Consider the following 22,978-nt stretch of genomic DNA (forward strand, 5'->3'; position numbering starts at 1 on the left):
GCATTCTCCAAATGATTTGCAATTAGGTCTGGATATAAAATGTAAATTAAGTTTGTCCTGTTTCAGAAAGATCAGGCTAAAACTTGTATTGATGTTTGAGTTGGAGTGCATCAAATTGCAATGTTCAATGCCTTTCATTGTGTAATCTAAATGTAAAATTTTATGAACCAAAAAATTCATACACTTAATTTTGGATTTTAAGCATTCTAAACTGAACCTAAAAAACCCACTGTTTTCTAGAACATTTTCTTCGTGCTTCCTCTGTGGGTAGGCATGCTCATAGAGCCGGAGCACGTTGAAAGCAGTATCCATCAGTGCCCGTATGTGCCTTGGTTCAACTCATGCTTCTGACCAAGAAGATAAAGGATGGGTGGGAGAGCAGACCAACCACCTCCAATTCCTTCTCACTGACACACACATTAAGGGTCAGAACCTCCAGTGTCTAAAGTTTCAGCTTTCTTCTTTATCCGTGAATATATTTAGATACCTGAAAATAGTTTTTATAGTTCTAGTTATAAAGTTTTGGTCTGATAATTGTAGCATTGGTCTCCTTGAGTTGGGGAGCATCTCCCATTTACCCTGTTAGCGTACTGGTCTATATCCAAGACTCTGGGCTTCAAAATTTGTTGTCCTGCTTGTGGTTCTTTTTGGTCAATGAAGACCATCAATGCTGCTTGTATTACCTCAAGGAAACCCACATCCTGTCAACCTCTGTCTGCAATATGTTCCCCAGCTGTACCCAGAAAGGATGGGAACCTGGTCTTAAGAAGCCAATAGAAGAGTCCTAAGGCCATGGTTGTACTTAGCCCAAGAGATCCTCTACCCCGAACACTTACGTAACTCAGCAAGAAGCATGCTACCTGCCACAAAGTCTGACTCTTGAGTAAAGGAGTCTACTCCAACAGGTCCAACTAGACCTTGCCAAAAGAAGAGAATGGGTAACAGTCTCATAAGTATGAGACTGCCTTCCTCCCAATCCAATTTAAAGAAGTTGGATTCAGACTTTCCTGAACTGCAAGTCCGTAACCTCTGCCCAACATCTTCAGACCTCCTAAATTTGAGACATGACAAGAGAGTCTAGGACAAGTGAAGCAGAATGGCTCTTGCCAGTGCAGTGAGTGGGGGGGAGAGGGGCTGACTCCTTCTGCTGCCCCATGCTATGTCCCTTGGGGAAAGAGATGTAAGGGAACAGGAACACGTGCGTGCGCACATGCCTCAGGGTCTCCTGAGCTGGATTATGAAACTTCTTTGGCCATAGATGGCTCATAAGCTGTGAGTTTGAGAGCCCCGGTGCAGGGCTTCATTTGCCCTGGACTATGATTCAGTAATCCCTCCAGTAGTCCCAGACGCACACCCTGGGATTGTCAGCACAGATTAAAACCAAACACCAAGAGCATCAGTTACTCATCTTTGTCTTCAATGGCTGTGGCACAGAGGGTACGTCTAAACTACATGGCTCCATCAATGGAGCCATGTCGATTAGGCAGGAAGGCAAAGGGAAATGAAGTGGCAATTTAAATAATCGCTGCTTCATTTAAATCAAAATGGCCGCCACACTGTGCCGATCAGCTGTTTGTCGGCAAAGCACGGCAGTCTAGTTGGGAATCTGCCGACCCCAGAACCCTTCATCGGCAAATCCTTTATGCCTCGTGAAACAAGGTTTACAGGATCTGCCGACGAAGAGTTCTGGGGTCGGCAGATTCCCGTCGAGACTGCTGCGCTGTGCCGACAAACAGCTGATCGGCACAGTGTGGCGGCCATTTTGATTTAAATGAAGCAGCGATTATTTAAATTGCCACTTCATTTCCCTTTGCCTTCCTGCCTAATCGACATCTCTCCGTCGATGGAGCCATGTAGTTTAGACACACCCAGACTGTCTTAGCTGCAGCTCTGGATACTTGTGCAGATTGAACCCCACTCACTCCAGGGATTGCTGAAATTTGCAGTCCTCCTGAGGATATCTTTGCTCTAGAGCCAGAGTCTCCTAATCCATTAAGTCCACCTCTCTTTCTTGTGAGGTTATAACTCCAAGAAGCTGGCCTTTGGGAGGAGTCTGTCCCCCATTCCATCTTCAAGCTATAATTTCCCTCTAACAGCTTTAATACCACTTTTTGAATGGGAATTAACTTTCTTTTCACTGGAAGATTCCATACTGACCAGGGAATCTTTATGCCTTTCTCCAAAACATGTCCCAGTCAGATGACCTGGAGCAGCTTAGGCAGTGAGGTAGAGAATGGTCCCATCTCAGAACTATTCATACCCCATGCTATTAGGGACCTCTACAGACCCTTTTGACCCACCTCGTTGGTCATATGCCGGGGGGGGGGGCCTGTGCAACCACATAGTCCAGTGTGCTATGGCGTCGCCCCTGCCCTCCTGAGCCTACTGATTAGTATGTACTGTGAACAGCAGTTCCACCAAAACTCATGGGATTTGCATCTTCAGATGAGGCAGTAATTCCAGTGTTTACAAGTCCTCTGCCCCCCATGACTATCCACAGCTGCAGGAAATCCTTTGCAGAATTGGAGAGGAGCTACAGATTTCCCTTGAGGAGGGTTAAAATCTTGGACAGAGCTTGTTTCCAGACTCTCATAGAGGAAGGCAAACTAGTTTCCAGACCTGCTCTCCAACCAGCAGTAGATGTGGCTCATGCATCTTCCAGTGCAGCAACTACTGCCCTGGTAATGTGCTAGGACTTGTAGCTCCATACTTTGGGGTTTCCCAAGGCGGTCCAGCACATTCTTGAGTCGCATCTGTTTAATCAGGGAGCCGATGAGTCCTTATGTATTTCAAGGGCTCATGGGCCACTCTCAGCTCCCTAGACATATACATCCAGTGCTTTTCTTTTTCTTTTTCTTTTTTTTTCTTTTCTTTTCTTTTCTCTTTTTTTTTTTTAAAGTGCTTATACTCCAGGGGAAAAGTTGTTGAGCTCTGCCTGGAGGTGCTGGTACTGTGTCTGGAGGTGCCAGTACTGCATACCAGGCAGTACTATCACAAAAAAACACTGTGTGCATCTACCGTGAAGAAAAGTCTATTTACAAGCTGGCCTAGACAGATGACTCAGCAATTCTTCCACCAGAGAAAGTAAAGGGTTCAAAAGGCCCACTTCCCTGCAACTTTGGCAACAGATTCCTCATCCCAGTTCCAGCCCTTGCCTAAAGATTTTTTTGTCAGGAGCTTCAGTGCTGCAACCACTGAGTTTAAAAACTCCTATCTTCCACACACTATGTGAGGTAAGGATGTTAAACGGTGGGTGATTGTGTAGTTGATACAATCGCGTAGTTAAGGGAGGGCACTCAGAAGGAGCTATCTGTGCTGCGGCTCTGCAGTTGAACTGTAGTAAGAGGCGGGTGCGCAGGGAGCCCGGCTCCTTCTACATTTAAACTGCAGAGCCGCAGCAGGGGTAGCTCCCGGACCCAGCACGAGCTTGGGACTGAGCTAGGCTTGCTCAGTCCCGGCTTGTGACTGGACTAGCTGCCCCTGTCTGGGGGGGCCCCGCAGCAGCAGCTCCCTGCTGGGAACAGAGCAGTGAGTCACTCCCAGCCATTATGGGGGGTCCTCTTCTATAAGGCACACCAAACCAGTCACACAGAGCACTTCCGTTTACCACCCTGGCTACCGGAAACCATACAGGCAATTCCTTGTGCCACCACCAATACCCCTTCTTATACTAGGGGTGGGAAACCTACAGCCTGTGAGCCAAGCTTGCCTTGATCTAGTCTGCAAGGCTCAGGGCTTGCCACTCTTTCCCCCCAGCCCCCACCCAGTGGTGCGAGCCAGTGCTGTTCCCCACTACAGCAGGTTTTGGGGGAGAGCCCCAAACCTCACTGGCTGGATCAAAGCAAGTTGGTGCTGGATCTGGCCCTTGGACTATCCCTGGCATAGGGAAGGAAGCAGGTTTCCACATTGCAAGAAGTGCTTCCCTGCAATGTGCAGCACCTGTGCGGGTCTCTTCCCCTCCTGTGGCTGCACCAGGTAGGCACCCCAGTCTTCTGCCCCCTAACACCCATACCTCACCCCCAATCTGCTCTTACATTCTCCCTCCTGCCCAGACCCCACATCTGCAGCCTACTCCTGGGCAGGAGACTGGGGCAGATCGCACACTCCCAGCAAACTCCCTGACAGGACCCTCCGTACACTGTACCTCTCCTTTTTGGCCTAACCTAAGAACCTAGGAGACACACAAAAATCAACTAGTCCTAGGCCTCCAGAAGAGTTAATGCAGCGCTGGGGAAACTGCAAGCCATGGTGGCCCGAGTTTTAAGAATGAGGTTAGTGAGCGGAAGATTCTTTTTTTTTTTTTTTTTCCTCTCTCTCTCTCTTTTTCTTTCTTCCTGTGGGTCAGTGGTCCCGACCCACAAAAGTTTCACCACCCCTGCCTTATATGAGGATATAAAAACTAGTCTCACCAAATAAAAAGGTGGTTCTGATCCCAAAAGACCTGCTATATTCTCAGGTGAATTTATAACGTAGAACCTTATCCAAAAAAAGCAGTCCGTAACCAGTACTTTAGAATCTAAAATCTACAGGTTTTAATAATAAAAAGGGAAAAGGGGTGAGAGTTCAAGTTACTAAAGGAATCAAAATATATATACCCACTGCAAAGTTCTGGTCAGAGGCTTGTAACATTGATGGAATAATCTGCTGTCTTAAGTCAAGTCTCTGAAATACATTAACATTGGATGGGTCATCAGTTCTTTTTTAGGGCTTCAGTGCATTTAAGATTATCCAGACTACTGCCAAGGTGCTCTTGCAAACTGGCTCTGTACCAATTGGCTAGAGAGGTGATAGTTTGTCCTATAGAAGGAATATAAATTAGGGTTATCAAGCGATTAAAAAATTTAATTGAGTGCGCTGCCCCTTTAAAATGCCACCGCAGCATTTCAAAGGGGCAGCGCTGTGGGAGCCCGAGATCAGCTGAAGTCCTCAGCTGACCCCAGGCTCAGTGCAGCTGCCCCTTTGACACTCCATACCAGGGGCAGCACTGCAGGAGTCTGGGATCAGCTGGAGTCCCCAGCTGATCCCGGGCTTTGCTAGCACTGCCCCTTTGAAATGCAGCGGTGGTGTTTCAAAAGGGTAATGCTGTACAGCGCCCAGGATTAACTAGAGTCCCCAGCTCACCCATGCAGTGCTGCCCCCTTTGAAAGGCCGCCCTAGCATTTCAAAGGGTCAGCACCGTGGGAGCCCAGGATCAGCTGGAGTCCCCAGCTGATCACAGGCTGTGTTGAGTTGCCCCTTTGATGTGCCAGGGCAGTGCTTCACAGGGGCAGTGCCACACAGCTGACCTCAGGCGCTGACCCTTTGAAATGCAGCAACAGCATTTCAAAGAGGCAGCGCAATGCAGCCCCGGGATCAGCTGGGGATTCCAGCTGATCCCAGGCTCCTACTGACTGCTCCTTTGAAACGTCCTGGCGGTGTTCCAAAGGGGCAGCACCACGGAAACACGTGCCATTAATGCGTTAAAAAAAAATTAACGTGTTAGTTGTGCTCTGCATTAATCACAGGCGTTAACACAGCCTTAATTAACAGCCCTAATATAAATATTTGGCTGATTTCCCCTGCCCCCCCCCCCCCCCAAGGCCAGCAGGGCCCAGTGGCTAAAAGAGGCAAAGAAGCTGGATGTCTCTGGTCATAAAGTCTATTAAGTTTCACATCTTAAATCAATAAGCAGTACTAAGCCACTATGCCTTCAACTCCTAGAATTCACTGTCCAAATTCCAGGAGTTACTGCTAGCTGAAGCAAGGAGTTTGCCGCTGTGCTTCACAAGGGCAGAACAGTGTCTAGGACGGACCTCTTTGGTGGTGGCCTTAGACTCCACCAGTTCAGCAGCTAGACTGATGGCCAAGGCTATTATCTTGGGGTGCAGCTCATGACTGTAGGTATCTGGCTTGCTGACAGAAGTCTAAAATGCAATCTGGGACCTCCCATTCAGTTGCACAGGTCTATGCACTGGTAAAACCTGACTTCAGGCAGCATCGTCTGAAATACTTGCGGGCAATGCTCAATTCATTGGGGTTCCACACTCTGTCCTCCAGAGGAAATGGTCTTTAAAATCCCAACTCCTTCACTGTTTTGTTCCACAATAATAGGAAGCAGTCCACGCAGTCCTCTTCTGTACAGGAACAGGGAGCTTCTAAGCAGCTCCCAATCTCCAAAACCCACTTTTGAAAGTGCGCCTAGGGATGGAGTACCAGTCCACATCCCAGATTCTTTAAACCCCCACCCCCCACCCCACCCCACTCCACACACACACACCTCACTTGTACTGTGAATGAGCCCAAATTACTTCAGGGTGTTTGAGCACAGTTGGGTGGGATATTCTATCCAGTTTTGTACCCTTCCCACCTACCTTCCCTGACCACCCCTACAGGACCTTTCTCACAAGCAACTCCTTATACACGAGGTACAATTGTTCTTTGCACTAGGAGTGATAGAGGAGGTTTCTCGGCAGTTAAGGGGCAAGGGCGGCTTCTCCCATTATTTCCTTATCCCTAAGGTCAAAGAGGGGCTATGGCCTATCCTGGACCTATTAAACCTGAATGTGTTCGTCAAGAAGCTCAAGTTTTGAATGGTCTCCCTGTATCCAGGGGACTTGTCCGCTGCCCTCCACCTGACTTCACTATATCAGTTATTCTGACACACAGAAGATCCTCAGATTTGTAGTCGAGAGACCAACACTATCAGTTCAGTGTTCTACCATTTGGTCTTGCTGCTGCCCCATGTGTTCACAAAATGCATGGCAGTGGTGGCAGCCTTCCGGAATAAGAACTGGGTACAGGTCTTACCCTGGCACTTGTTGAGCTATTCTTCTAGGTAAGGAAAGTCAAAGGGCAAGTTCTGGAGCACATGGTACTGGTGTGAACTACGTTCACTAACCTGTGACTCATTCTAAACATGACCAAGTCCACTCCAGTTCTGACACAAATGAGAGAGTTAATTGGAGCTCTCCTGGATTCCACTCTGGCAAGAGCGTCTCCATCCAAAACACATTTCCAGGCCATGGCAAGCATCAACAGGCTCCGCTAGCGAGAAACTGTATGAGATTTTTGGGCCACATGGCAGCCTGCACTCAAATGTTGCTACATTAGGTTGTACTATCACACCCTACAGGCCTGGCTAGCAAAAGTGTTCAGGCCCTCCAGGGACACTCTGGACAGGCTGGTCACCCTACCTCCTGTGACTCTTGAATCCATCAACTGATGGCTTCAGCTGTGGGTGGTTTGTGCAGTTGTGCCCTTCGCCAAACTCCAATCTGCAGATGCATCAGACATGGATAGGAGAGTGCACCTGGGAAATACCAGGACCCAGGGCTTATGGTCTCAGCTGGAACTATACTACATGCCAGTGTCAGAGAGCTCAGAGCTGTTTGCCTGACTTGCCAGGCATTTCAGCCTCAGTTCCAAGGCAAGTGTGCCTTGGTACTGATGGGCAACATGGCGGTGGTGGTCTATAAAAGCAGACAGGTTGGTCCTCTCTTCTGTGCCAGAAAGCTCTCTGTCTTTAGGGTTTCTGCACAATCCACCATATACAGCTGCAAGCCTCATACCTGCTACAGGTACAAAATGACCTTGCAGATTGCCTCAGCTGCTTGCTCAATACTCACGAGTGTTGCCCTCTCCATCTTCCACAGGCAGAGTCATCTCTATGAGGACCTCTTAATAACCCAGCACAACAGGAAGTGCAGCCAGTTCTGCTCTTTTCTGAACCAGAGCTGTGGCTCCACAGCAGATGTCTTTCATCTCTCGTGGTCAAGCCACATTCGCACACTTCCCGCTGAATCACAAGTTTCTCCTCAAAGTCTGACAGGACAGGGCATTGGTCAGTTTCATAGCACCAGACAGTACAAGTTCACCACATTGCTTAACCTATCAGTGAACAGGCTGATGACTCTCCCTCTGCTCCCAAACTTCATTTCACAGTATCATGGCACCTGCAGCACGCCAGTCTGGAGTCCCTCCTCCTCCTGGCATGGAAATTCCATGGCTGAATCAGTTGGAGATGCAGTGCCCTAATTCACTTACGGAAGTCCTATTGGACAACCATAAACCCACACAACTTACCTGGTGAAGTGGAAATGTTTCACAATTTGATTCCTACAAAGGGGCACTTGTCCATAACAAGCATCTATCATCTCATTGCTCAGTTATCTTCACTTGAAATATGAGGGAGCTGGCCATATCAATAAAGGTCTATCTAGCAGCCATCTCAACATTCCATCCCAATGCATAAGGCAGATCGCTCTTTGGCAATCCCATGGTATGCGTCACTTTCTTAAATATTTGGACAGTCTGTATCCCCCAGTGAAAGAACTTATACCACAATGAAATCTTAACCTGGACCAGCACTTGAAGAGAAAGTTATTTATAGTAACTGGAATTTCTCTGAAATGTATGATCCCTATCTGTATTCCACTATTCCCTCCTGTGTCCTCTCTGCTTCAGTTCTTCTCTGATTCATGGTAGAGAAGGAACTAGAGGGGCTCATCTCCTTGGTCAGAAGCGCACAAAATATGTCTGTGCATGTGAACGAACAGACACTGCTTTCAAAATCCTCTAACCCAGGGCACATGGAGCATGTTTGTACCTGGAAGTGGAATACAGATAGGCTACGTCTAGACTGGCCCCTTCTCCGGAAGAGGCATGCAAAGCAGGCAAGTCAGAATAGGGAAATCCGTGGGGGATTTAAATATCCCCTGTGGGATTTAAATAAACATGGCCGCCGCTTTTTTCCCGGCTTGGGGAAAAGCCGGAAAAGAGCGTCTAGACTGGTGCGATCCTCTGGAATAAAGCCCTTTTCTGGAGGATCTCTTATTCCTACTTGCAAGAATAAGAGATCCTCCGGAAAAGGGCTTTATTCCGGAGGACCGCCCCAATCTAGATGCTCTTTTCCAGCTTTTCCCCAAGCCTGGAAAAAAAGCGGCAGCCATGTTTATTTAAATCCTGCGGGGGATATTTAAATCCCCCGCGGATTTCCCTATTCTGACTTGCCTGCTTTGCATGCCTCTTCCGGAGAAGGGGCCAGTCTAGACGTAGCCATAGGGACCACACATCTCAGAGGAACTCCAATTCTATAATACTTCATAGTGTAATAACTGTAGTACTAAGGGAAACGGCTTTCTTGTACTGTTCAGTACATACTTTGAATAAATTTTTTTTCTTATTTAGTATAGTCTTTCCGTCTCATCTCTATTAAACAGGTTTTTTTGTGTTGCCGGTGTTCACCTTTACATTTTAACTTATGTATATTGCTTTCTTTCCTAGGTGGCATATCTAATTCAACAAAATGTAATTCCTCCTTTTTGCAACTTGTTGACAGTAAAAGATGCTCAAGTTGTACAAGTAGTGCTGGATGGACTAAGTAATATATTAAAAATGGCTGAAGATGAAGCAGAGACCATAGCCAATCTTATAGAAGAATGTGGAGGTATGGGTTTTTTTGGATAACTAGTTGGTGTTACCATTATTATTACTAATGGTTTGGACATTAACCGCAAATATAGTCAGACTTTGCTGTTTGTTGCATCTTTGTCTTTTTAAGTGCATCAAATCTCAAGTTCACTTGCTCAGTGATTTGAGATATTTTAACTTAAACTTCTCTATTTGAAGTAATCATAAATTGAATAAACATAGTTCATCTGACCTAACTAGAAAATATAGTGAAAAGTGGGTTATGGGACTGAAGTTTTCCAATTTTTATTTCAAATTATTTTGCTGTAGTACATAAGGTGTCTTTACCTCACAGCCTGAAAAAGTAATTAGACTTGATCAAATTATGTCCAGATACTTTTAAAAACAAAATTTTAAGTGGTAACTTAATGGCATTGAAGTATGTTTTTTAAACTTCCACCGGCCAGTTGGAGTTCTTTCAGGAAAAGAAGCCATTTTAATATTAAAGGTTTAATTTGGTTACCATTACCACTATGCGTTCTGTGAAAAACCTTCTACATTGCAGCTAAATTTATTGAGGTAAAGAGATGCTCTTTGAAATGAGAAATACAAAGTGCATGAATGTATAATACTGTGTGAATGAAGTTCAGGAGGGAACAAACTAAAGTGAGAGGTATTTGAGGGAACTATGTTATATGTTAAATTCTCAGAAACTCTTGATCTTTTTATATATTTGGCTATGTCTGTATATATGCTAGATGGATAAATACATATTGGATGTATTCTGCAGTACAGTAATTCCTCATTTAACACTATAGATATGTTCCAGAAAATGATCGTGTTAAGTGAAAACATGTTATGCAGGGTCAGTTTTCCCATTGAAAATAATGGAAAAGGTGAGGGTTGAGTTTCAAGTGGTGGTGTCTGATGGGATTGGGACACTGTTGGGGGAGAAAAGGGACTGAGTTACAGCAGGGAGGGGGAGGTGTTTGGTTCTGGGGAAGGGAAGGGGGAGGGTGGGAGTATGCCCCTGTGATGGGACTTCTGGGACCAGCACTGCGTCCGTCAAGGGGGGGTCGCTGGGGAACGGCATGGCAAGCGGCAAACCCTCCGCCACTTTGCAGGCAGGCAGGGGAAGCCCCGCACAGCCGCTGGCAATGGGCCAGCTGGGGAAATGGTGTTATTCCGGGGATGGTCGTATAATTAAAAAAAGTTTCCTTTAAAAAAAAAAAATTGTGCTAGTGTGAAAACGTGTTAAGCAGGCACGTGTTCAATGAGGAATTACTGTACAGACTAATTGTCTAAGTCACTAATGTTACGTCTACACTACGAGTTCTCTCGGCAAAAAAATATGCTAATGGACTCATTTGCATGAGTCGCGATCTCACTTGCATATTTTCTGCCGATCCATTTTTGCGCTAGGGGGTTTTGAGCAATAACAAGTAGTGTGGACGTTTTCTTTTTGTGCAAAAACCTCTTTTTCTGCTAGATCCTTATCCCCCCAAAAAGGTGGTATACCAATCCAGTGGAGAAAGGGGCTTTTGTGAAGAAAAAGTCCACACTGCTTATTTTTGTGCGAAAACCCATAGCGCAAAAATAGATTGGCAGAAAATATGCAAATGGGATTGTGACTCATGCAAATGAATCCCTCATTAGCATATTTTTTGCTGAGAGCACTTGTCATGTAGAGTGTCTGTTCACCTGAACTGTTAATCAGTTTATTTTCCCCAAATCCCTGGGAAGCTTTTACTGTCAGAGAACTGAGGCACGGAGTGACTTGCCCAAAGCCACTCAGGAAGTCTGTGACAGAGCTGATCATTAAACCCAGAATCTCAGTTTTGATTGAGTGATTTAACTATGACTTTTCTAAGGCAACATAAAACTCTCTGCAGTGTCTTCTTTGATTTACTACCTGTTTAGTAAGGAAAAAGCCTAGAAAAGTACTAATCATACTTACCTCAGGCCTTATCTGGCATTATTTGGCAATTAAGGGTTTGTCTACAAATGTAAGTAGATTAAATTAAATAGGAGCAAATGTATTCTAGAGAAAATGTAAGCACATGCATCTAATCAGGAACAATTCCATCGGATACATGGTCTGGTTCCCTGAAGCTAGGAATAGCCAATGGGAATTATCCTCATACACTGCAGTTGAATTCAGTTCGTAATAGGGATGTAATAGTCTAGTTGATTAACCAATAAACACAAGCTTATTGGTTAATGCTATAGGCTACACGCATTTTCCCCCGCCCTCACCAGTAAATTTTTTAGTAGGCTGGCCAGAAGCCCAGCTCAGTCCTGGCTTGTGATGGGTCCAGGACCTACCCTCGCTGCAGCTCTGCATTTAAAGCGAATTAGGAGCCAGGCGGACAGGCAGCCTTGCTCAATTCACCCCCAGATAGGGGCTGCTGCTACTCCGTGCTGCTGCCTCTGATACAAAGACAGCAGCAGCACAGGCAACAAGCACCTGGTCTGTGAGGGGAGCTGGTTTTTAAACTGGCTCCCCTCACAGACGAGCTCCTGCCTGGAACTCCACTCTACAGAGGCAGCAGCGTGCAGGGGAAGGGACTCCTTGGGAGTGGGGCCAAATCACACAGGCTGCTGGCCCTGCCCCTGGGACTATAGAATAGTCGAGTAACCCATAAGAATTCATGAGGTTACTTGACACTTCAGTTAACTGATATTTAACATCTGTAGTTGAATAGTTTAACAGTGGAGGCAATAGGTGGGACAGGTGAGTTAAGAATTTTTTTGTGAGCTGAGGAGATGGGGATTAGTTTGGGAAGCCTCATAGAGCTGTGATTGTCATATAAAGAGATCAAACTTGGTATTCACTTCCTCTATGAGTAGAGGAAAGGGGAGAATGTGAACCCTGAGGAGCTAGCTGCATCATTTTATTTCAAAAGGTTGTCTTAAGGTACATTTGTCCTGGAATTAAAGCCCCCAGGGCATGGATGCAGTGGGTCAAGGCCAGCTGACTAAGGCTTGGGCTATAGGGCTAAAAATTGCAGTTTAGATGTTGGGGCTTGGGGACCCTTCCCAGCATGGAGGCCAAGGGCTTTGGGCTCCAGGCCACACCCAAGCATCAAGGTGGTAGGGAGTGGGGGGAAGTTGACACAGGAATTATCAATAGTCAGGTGAAATATGAAAATAGTCTGGGTTTTCTGGTGGGTAAGGAATAGTGTACATTTAGTTGTTTCCTGTGAGTAAGTGTAAAGTTATTAATTTTTCACCAGAGGTGATACTCTGTCAGAAGTATAGGCTAAGTATTTTACTGTAGGGCAGCTTAAAGTAACTCCTTTCCTATAAAGTAAAAAGGAAGAGTGCATATGTCTTTAGACGGAATAACTATTTTCTGGTTTTCTGAAGTTTGTTTTTGAGTAATTGCTTCATCATATGTATTGTCGGTGTGTGCATGCCCAATGCAGATATTAGAGGTCCCCCCCAGTAGTACCTATTGGGGAGGTTCAAGCACTCTCCGCAGATAAGTGCCATTGCATGTTGGTGTAAGTGTGGAGCTGTCCCCATCCAGTTCCATCTTACCTCCAGTGATATTTGGTGCAAAGATAGACTTGATTAATTCAAGTACTTGTCTCTCTCTTCTTTGTTTATTGTTAGGTATAATAAGTTTTAGTCCATTTCTGATGGTTTTATGGTCAGGTTTCCTTTTGACCTTTTGTCCTCTTTCAGTACTAGTAGTGGAATGATACCTTGCTCACCTGGATTAAGTCCTACAGGACTTGTGCAAAGCCTGTTCTAGTCAGCAATAGGAATGATTGACCAGTTTACCTGTAGGGGCTGGAGCAGCTCCTGACCCACCGTAGGTTGGGGCACTCCAGCCCATCCACCCTCCCCATCCTGCCTGCCCCGTCGTTTAATCTGTTAACTGGCATTGTTTAACTGGTTATACAATTAAACAGGATTTTACATCCCTAGTCAGCAACCTTACATTTACCCTGCCTTAAATGCTTAAGAGAATCCCACATCAGTGACATGTCTTGTCTAAAAGTTTCAAACACCACTTAGAGATCGGGAGGCATGACTTAAGTTTTTGCGTATTGGAGCAGTGTTTCAAACCCCATCAGAAGGGGTCACATGAGAAAAGTGCCCAAAATACTTCTTCATGACTATAGAATATCCCAACAGATGTCAGCAGTTCTTTGAATGTTTGTTCATGTGCATTTCAGTTAGTTGTGTGTGCGCACATCCATGGTAGCTGGAAGATTTTTTTTTTTTCCCCCTAGCAGCTAGCCATAAGGTTGACCTGGGTGCTGCCTGGAATGGTGCCTTCGTGGTGCCAATATAGAGCCCTGCTCGTCTGCCTCCTCCCAATTGCTTCCTACCACCAGTGATGGTTAGGTGTAATGTTCCTGTGTTTGTCTTCACAAGTCCACTAGCAATTAGCTGTTCTTATTACCATTGTTAATAGTTGTAGATATAGTTAATAGCAGTGTAGTTAGACCGAGGACTTTAAAGGATAGAGCCAAGCATCTGAAGGTGATTCTGATGGAAGCAGCCCTTCGATAAGTAAGAACATGGGTCTTCAGACCCAGTGCCAAGCACCTACTCTTCGGTGCAGAGTGCCTCGGTGCGGTTAGCTGCCCTGATGACAAGCGAAGACAAGATATGACACCATGTTGTGAGACACCCCCTTCTCCCCCCTCCAGCAACTTGCAGGTGCCAGTCTCAATCACCAGTGCCTCAGAAAAAGAAGTCAGGACAGGGATTGCTTATCCACCTTTGGGCATAGGAAGTAAAAAAGTGATACACCTGAGCAGGGCCACATCAAGGCAAGCCCATCTCAACATGATCATGTGTGTCAGCTACCACTGGTAGTACAGTCTGCAAACCTCTTTCATTGCCACTTCAGAGGAGGGAACTGCAATTCCCTTTGACACGGAGGCATTCTGAGTGGTGCAGGAGCTCAAGTACCTCATGGCACCATTCTCCTCCCCATGAGAGTTACAAAAGTGAATGGTCTCTGCCCACCATCCCATGACAAGTCAGCAATGATGGCACATTCCCTAATGCTGAGTTACGGTGCTGCTTCGGCATTTGTGAAGCCCTAGTCTTGACCATTGGTGCACAGGCATACGACTCTTCCATGGTGCTCGGAGTCCCAACTCCTACTAGTCCAGCAGGAACAGAAGCAGGAAAAGGCTATAATCATTTAAAGGCGGGATCACTGTTCTCATCTAATACTGCGGAAACTCATGACTCAGTGGCCATTTTGAACACCACGAGCCTTCTGCCAGAGTTAGGTTTCCCACTCCCAGGGCAATGTCATAGCTTCAGCCTCCTTTGTTCCCCCTGCAACACCAACGGCACCAGCATCATCAGCCCCGGGCACCAGTGCTGGCATCTGCACTGACATCGACAACTTCAGCACCATTGATGGGGCCCATGGCACCGGTGAGCCTGCTACCGGCAAAAGGTGCATTGGGCACAGCACCAAATGTGGCTCCAGCACTGATTGTTGCATCAACACGGAGGATGCAGTCAGACCAAGTTGAGTCAACTCCATTCTGTGCTCCATGGGTGTTGACAGGTCACTTTCCAGTGGCAGAGGTCCTGCCTCAAGAACTCCACCCCGAGACTCTTTGGGAGTGAATGACAGGGAGTAACCACTCCTTGTGGGAACATCATTGTCATCCCCTGATGAAGTGGTAGCAAGCACGGCCACAACCCCTGCCCTGGAAGACAACAGGATCCTCCAACAGCTCCCAAGGAGAGTTTCCCAGGGCCTTGGCATATAGACTAATGGTGTGACTGAAGATGTCAACCCCGTGGTTGGATCTTACTCACGTTGCCCTTCCATTAACAAAGATCATCTTATCGCTAACAACACTATGGCAAACCCTGGCCTCTGTATCTCCCACATCCAAAAGAAATGGAGACTTTATTTTATGCCATCTCCATGGCTATGAACACCTGCATACCCACCTTCCTGACTCACTGGTGGTTGATGCAGTGAACCAATGATAACAACAGGGCTTCCAAGGTCCCTTCCCCCAAAATAATCAAAGCATCTCAATCTCAGTAGTCAAAAGTTTATTCCACCAAAGGTTTGCAGCTCCATATTTCAAACCAGCAGGCCACAGTAAATAGGTATTCCTAAGATACAACATCATCAGTGTCGAGCTACTGCCACCAGATTCTCAGGCTGAATTTTTGGCTATGGTGGAGAGAGGGCAAACTTATTTCCAGGGCATCTCTACAATCAGTCCTGGACACAGCTGATGTAGCCACATATGTCATGGCCATGGGTATCACTGTGAGGAGGAGATCATGGCTTCAGGTTTCATGCCTCCTGTAAGAGGCCCAACAAACTATTGAGGAACTCCCCTTTGAAGGACTGTTGCTCTTCTCTGAGAAGATGGATAAGATACTTCACATCTTCAAGGACTCTAGAACAGTGTTTCTTATACTTTTTAAGACCAAGAAACACCAAACAATTTTTATTTTTTTAGGAACACCAAGGATTTTTTGTTTAAGGGGGGAAAAAAGCAGGGACGGGGAGAAGTTATTGACCAAAAAAAAAGCATAGAGGAGAGAGTTACTGAGGGGGGAAGTGGAGATGTAGCCTGCGGTGCTATGGACTCCTCGCTGTTTTTGTAGAAACATACTAACTCTTCTGCCCCTCTGATACTTTTCACCTTAAAGCCATTTGTCCCCTGCAGGATTTCCAGTGAAATAAGGTGTACGCTACAGAACTGATGATCTTCTATGTAGATTAATTTCATTCTAATGTAACTAGAAAATACTGTGTCCAGTTCATCCCAGTGACTCATTTTAAAAGGTTTTTTGTGCCCATTGGTAATTTGAGGTGTCTTTATAGTTAAGATGGATAAAGTGAAGTTTGAGTATTATCTGTTGAAATTAAATCATTTTGCAGACTTTACTTTGATCATTTTAAATAGTAATACAACTTATTTATAGTATAGGTTGAATCTCTTTAATTTGGCACTCTTAGGACCTGACTGGTTTGAACCAGAAAACTTGCAGAACCATGGGAGGTCAGTATAGTCTAGCAGCCTTACCAACACTTTCACTGCTTACTGGGCTTTTAGAAGACATTTAGGTGTAAATTAGAGGTATATTACAGCACAGCAGGTTGAGACCAAGATGTCTGTAAACAAACTTTATGGGACCATAGCTACTTAAAATCATGATGGACCAAGGATGTTGCCTGACCAGAGTGTGCTGGACTAGAGAGGTTCAACCTTTATAGCGCATAAAAATAATTTAATTTAGAACTAATATTATCATCAGGTCTTTTGGATGCAGTCATGTGATAAGGAAATTCTTGTTTGGAGTGTCCAGATAACTTTAATGAAAAGCAGCAGATTATTCACTTTGTCTTGATCAATATTCCTTTATCTTTACAGGTCCTAGCACAATGTGGGCACCAATAGAAACTTTTTAGCTGGAGGGGAATTTTTCAGGCTTTACAGTGACATGAGAGGAAAATGTGTCTAATCTCCAAGGCTGTAAATTAATGAAATCCTAAATATTGGTATTATAGAGATACTGAAGGCTTGTAGTGCAAAAGTGTGTTTTCTTTACTTTATACAGTGAACTGAGAATACATAGGGTTTTAATTGTATTGTTCCCAGAATTTTTAAAAATAAAAATCGTAGCTGAGGTTTCATGACATGCATGGAGCAGGTTGTGCTTGACTGTCCAATGTAATACAGCAGGAGTCTGTTTATGGAATCTAATTGAAACAAAGGTCAGATCAAATTATCAAAAATTCAGAGAATGGGAAAGTGCAATGTAGCAATGCCATCTACTGGCCACGAGAGATTGCCTACTTCTGGCTCTGGACTCCTGTTCAGTTAATGCAAAGAACATTAGAGTTTCAGATAAATGAGATTATACTGTATTTTAATGCATCATTCAATTCCATCTCTAAATATTTCTCAAAGGGCTGGAGAAAATTGAACAACTACAAAATCATGAAAATGAAGACATCTACAAACTGGCTTATGAGATCATTGATCAGTTCTTCTCTTCAGATGATGTAAGTATATAGTACAGGTTGGACCTCCCTGGTCCAGTACCCTTAGGATCTGACCAATCCTGAACAAAGGAATTTGCCGAATCAGGGGACCCAGTCCTCCACCATTCCCTGCTGCCTGCTCCACTTCAGATCCTGGCACAGCTGTTGCTAGGCTCTGCCCACTGTAACCGGGCTTGGGCTCCAGCTCTGCTGCAGCGGGCCCCAGCCAGGACTTCCTGCCCTGCCACCGGCCCATTGCTGCCAGTCCAGATGGGCTCCCAGCCGACTCCTGGCTGCTGGGGCTCTTTTGTCAGATCAGAGAATCCTGGATTTCAGATACTCAAACCTGTAGCAGTGAAATCCATTCTGCTTTCAGTCATATTTAATTTTTGCTTATAAACATGGTTAAGGAGATAATTGCAACTTCTCTTAAATCTGTACATGTTTCATAGCATTATTTGTATTGTCTGAGTAATATGGTGTCAGGTTGTGCAGTTCTATTATTCTTCTACCAAAGAACATACTTCCAAAGCTGCAGTATTATCTGCAGAGATAATTTTGCTCTAAAACAAAATATTGCACTGAAATTATTTTCTTTTATCAATAAAAGAGTAAAAAGACATTAATGTTGATAGCAAGAAAAACCACTCTAACACCTAATCAACAGGCTTGATGACATCAAAATCTCTATTTAAATGCAGCAAAAGTGAAATCACAGGCTTAAAATTAAAGAATAGAGTCTATAAAATGTCTGATACCCACTGTGATAGACCCAGGGCGGCTGGCTACAATAGTTTGGTGGATAGACATACCAAGAGCTGCATAACAGAAAAGCATTTTCCAGATTAAACTGCCAGAGACTGCTACCATGTAATCAAGGCACCTGAGGCTAATGAAGAGCTTGCCCAAAGTAACAGGCTAATAAGGCATCTTCAGCCAATTCAGGCCTGCTGGGCTACTTTCAGAGGTTTCCCCTAAGGTAAGGGAGGGGGAAGGAGAAGAGTGAAGGACTGAAAGGAGGAAGTGTATTGCTGTGAAAGGAAAGAGTATGCTGAAGCAAGCAATATTCACTTGAGTACCAGGAACAAAATACTAGGGGAGAGTTTGGGAAAGTGGGTCAGGAAAAAAGCTGTTGTATTGGGGCTACAGTAAAAATCCTGTAAGTTGCTGCTGTTGCCGATAGTCTGTGGGCCAGAACCGGGAGTAGTGGGAGGGCCTTGATTTCCCCCCACCACTTAAAAGTCTGTTCCTGCAAAGGGAGGCCAGGATTACGGAGGCGTTTTCTCCCCAATCTTTTGCCTTAGCTAATGATGAGAGTGGCTCAGTAAGCTGTGACTCTGGCCTCTAGAAAAGATAGGCAGCAGTGTGGAGGGTCACAGCAAGTCTCTGAGGCATACACTAGCTGTCTCAAAGTGCAGGACCCACAGGGCATGGCTGGAGCTTTGCCACACCACCTAATAAAACAAACTAGTACATGAACATTGTTACATCCAGATTCATTTGGACATCCAAAGTAATACTAGCTTAAACACAGACATACTAAAACAGCTTTATAACTTCAAACGTGTCAAAGGCACTGCTGGGTAGAAGTATTCAGATATGTTCTGTCACTTGTGCTGTAATGTTCATGTTGCTATTTTTAGTGCAGTATCTGAAGCAGAACTAGAAGGTCTGTCTATCTGGGCTGCCCCCTCAATTTCGACTCCTCTTGTCAGAGTATTGTTGCTACATTCCGTTAGACAATTGCCATGTTTAAACCTCCCTGTCATTCAGTTTATAATTCATATTTCAATTCATAAAGCACTTTGGGGGGTGAGAGACATGTAAATATAGTATTTCTGATTGTGGTCTCTGTGGTGGATGTCAGGCTGCCACAAATAGGCTAAATCAACATCTTTGTGTTCTTTTTACACAGTTGAGCTTTATTTAAGCAACCATTTGAATCATCCTGTGGTGTAAAACTTGTTTCAACTACTGTTTTGTCTTGTATTTTCAATGGTATATATTTTTTTTCTTTTATAGATTGATGAAGATCCTAGCCTTGTTCCAGAGGCAATACAAAGTGGAACATTTGGTTTCAATTCATCTGCCAATGTACCAGCAGAAGGGTTCCAGTTTTAGAGTGATATTTTGGTGGTTAGGTACAATGCAGCACTGAATAAAAAAAATGGTTTGACCCATCAATCTTGGCTCATGGGATCCGCTGCTGCATTAAATCGGGAAAGAAAATGTGAAGATTTCATTTGGAATCACAGAAAAGCCCAAATGAAGTCAAGATGGCGAGTGGGTGCGAGTGAGAATGAGTGGCAAAATGTAATGAAAAACTTCACTGAATGCTTATTTAGATTGTTCAAAGAAAAGGGCTACAGGTCAAAGATCTTCAGTGCCTGAGAAGGAACAATGACTTACTAGAGCAATTGGGGGGGAAATGCAGTACTATTATCATCAAGCTTTGTAAGCCTAAAAGAGAATAGGATGCCCATATAAGTCCAAGGAGAATGAGCCCAGGCCTTGCTACGAAGCACCGTGTGAATGGACAACATTGAATGAATGTCTGGACTCAGCTATGGAGCCAGGCTCATGTTTCAAACCTGGGGCTCTTCACTCATGAAGCAGACTCCTAGTCCTGGAGTGGCGTGTGTACGAGAGTATGGTTGTGATGCTGTATGTGAACGCATGCAAGCTTGATTCGCCTTCAGGGGGCTGATAATAAACCTAGTAAATTATCAAAATGAGTTCATAAGTGTTAATTTACACTGGACACACAAATAAAGACCGGTTTAGCAGCAGACTCTGGTTTACTCCTGCAGCCTGGTTTTTTTTTTCTTTTTTTCTCCCCCCGTTTATTTTAGTTATTTTTAATTTCTTTCCTGTATGGCTTATTTTTAGTTGCTTGTAAAGTCAGAATTTTCAGGAAGGCTTCCCTGTGCATTTGCACCAGATGAATGTTCGATGTTATGAAAAGCTTTCCATATCGTCGAAACAAATTTGTGTAGATTTTTGCATGAAAAAATCATACAGTTCCCTCCAAACAGACACTGTTGCAGTACACAAGTTGCCATAATAGTAGACAACAGTAAAATGTGGTAATAAAATCATCCTTTTCATTTTCAAAGATAACATAATGATCTCTTTGCATGTGGTAATCTACAGCATAGTTCATTTTTAGATTTTGTTGAGTCCTGTAACCAAATGTTTCCTTTGTGGTAGAATACCGTGCTGTTCAATGTTACTTGTTTTCAAACTTTGTTTTCTATGAAAATGATATGGAAACTTCTAAAAAAGAAATTTGGTGCATATGTACTGCTGAATTAAAAACTGAAGAAGAGGTGTGAATAGATGTACAAATCCAAGTCCTGGTTTGAACACCTTTAATAATATGCCTAATCTGTCCAATTGTTTTAGACTCTTTTTAACTTAGATGTAGGCAGCCATGAACAATCTATTTTGAGCCACTTTAGAGAGAAAACTTTTGTATTTTTAAAACTTGCATAAAAAGCATGCAAGTGTTTTTATAATTGGAGTAATGCCTCAGTTTTGAGGTTCTGCACACTAAATTAAAGGTGACATTACAAATTTATACAAAAAGGAGAACTCTTTATAAGGTGGCTCATTGTAGGAAATGCTGTGCCTTCCCCTTTGAGCACAAGTGTTGCATGAACAACAGTTTGCTATAATAAAACATACCAGATTAGTCACCATTAGCATCTATATCTACCTTGTGTTTTAAAATCAACTGGCAATTCTGAAACACTGTAGAATGGATAAAGATTATTTTGTGATCATAACTCTTTGTTGGACTAGAGTATTTTTACAGCATTCCTTGTCATCAGAAACATGGTTAAAGTTTAAAACTAGAAGCAGCAGAAAACTAGCTTGTGAAATTTAACTAAGTAGAGTGCAGGCTAGGCTGTCTTGGGGAAATAAACATTAAACCTTTAAAACACTGTTGTATTATTTGGTGTGTCTTTTATATGAACTCAAGTTATAGGCAAAAATTGTTTACCACAATGTTCATATTAACTGTTACTTTGATACCTTTTTAAACCCTTTAATGTGTTTCAAACATCTCTCCCAACCTGCCAAAGATCCCAATCTGGACACAACCTAAAGAGAAGAATATGAACTATTACTAAAGTAGGAAACTTAGGAATGTAAATAGCTTTCTGCAACTTCACTTCTCTGTTGCTTTATATCTAATAAAATATTTAATAATACATTGGAAGACAGAATTTGTATAGAACAAATACATTTGGGACTAAAATGAAATGATGCTTGAAGTGAAGAGCATTAAGAGGAAGTTGTAGCTTCAGAACCAACATAAGTGGGTACATGAGGGTATAATTTTTTTATGCATTGTGTGTAATGCCATCAGATATTCTAACATTGAGTAGAATTTCATCTTAGTAATTATGTTCTACTTATATTATCTTCCTCAAAAAAACACAGTTGACTTGTGAGTTGACATGCAGTTCCTTTCACAAGTAGTTCTAAAATGCTTTACAAAGTAAAGGAAAACAAGTATCTGTATAATTTTACAGATGGGGAAACTGAAATATAGAATGCCTTTCCTAATTCCATACTGTGTGGGTAGCAGAACTGGTAGTAGAACCAAGTTTCCTGACTTGAAGACTAGCCCTCTGTTTGTTGGACAGTGATGCCTCCCTGGTTTAGTATTGCAGGTTTGGTTTGGTTGTCATATCTGTACCTGTGGAAGAGGCATCTTCATTTACTAACTCTGTACCATTACAGTGGGATTTTTCAAAAGCACCTAAATGAGTTTGCTTCTTAATTGTGGGACATGGGCACCTAATTAACTTAAGCACTCTTAAAAATCCCACCTCAGACTTCAAAACACTGCCTTTTGTGAAATAAAAGAGGACTTTTTCATAAATTTTTAACTTATGATACTGTAGGACTTCCAGAATTAAAATTTGTGAAGTATTTCAAATCAAGTTTATAGAAACTTGTATTAAATGTTTGCCTTTTTAATGCAGTTTTAAGACTTATGTTTCTAATAAATTGTTTAACTTATGCAGTGTAATGATTTTGGTTTTAAAAAAAAAAGGAAAAGCTAAACAATTATACAGAGGACTGCTGAATTAGAGTACTGTACATCATTTTCAAAAGTGAAATTTAATTTTGTGCCTCACTTTCAGAAGAAATTATTGGCTCTTCACAGCAATTAATATTTTGTAGGGCTTACATGCTATATTTTTATTAAACTTCAAAATCGTCAACCTATTAATCTATTAAACCATATGTATGTTAACTTAAAAATAGTATATTAACTGCTTATAAGATGTTTTCTAAGATTTTTAAATTTGAATCAGTAACTGTACTTTCCAGATTGCTGAAAACATTGACTAAACATAGATATTTGATGCCTAAAATTAGCCTCCTCATACCACTTAAATGGCTAATAGATTTTCAAGAGTGCTGAGCTTCACATCTATTAATCAGAGCTATTGGGACTTCTTTTGAAATCAGGTCACTTATTTAGGTGTCTAAATACTAATTTAGGATTTTGCCCCATGTCTTTGTACTTGCATTCTTTTTCAGTATTAGTGTTACAGTAGAGTAGGGTTT

The 22,978-nt window shown here is 43.4% G+C and overlaps 1 protein-coding gene across 1 annotated transcript in view; it reads left to right on the forward strand.

The window, feature by feature from the left end:
- Positions 1 to 21,337, forward strand: part of KPNA4 (karyopherin subunit alpha 4) — a 56,477-nt gene extending 35,140 nt beyond the window's left edge. Inside the window, exons 15-17 of the mRNA XM_006123437.5 lie at positions 9,262 to 9,424; positions 17,316 to 17,410; positions 19,412 to 21,337. Coding sequence (XP_006123499.1) covers positions 9,262 to 9,424; positions 17,316 to 17,410; positions 19,412 to 19,510 — 357 coding nt within the window. The 3' untranslated portion in view covers positions 19,511 to 21,337. The remainder of the gene's footprint in view (positions 1 to 9,261; positions 9,425 to 17,315; positions 17,411 to 19,411) is intronic.
- The last annotated feature ends 1,641 nt before the right edge of the window (positions 21,338 to 22,978 follow it).

This window comes from Pelodiscus sinensis, chromosome 10 (assembly GCF_052426305.1).
Source record: "Pelodiscus sinensis isolate ZL-2025 chromosome 10, ASM5242630v1, whole genome shotgun sequence".
Taxonomy (NCBI): domain Eukaryota; kingdom Metazoa; phylum Chordata; order Testudines; family Trionychidae; genus Pelodiscus; species Pelodiscus sinensis.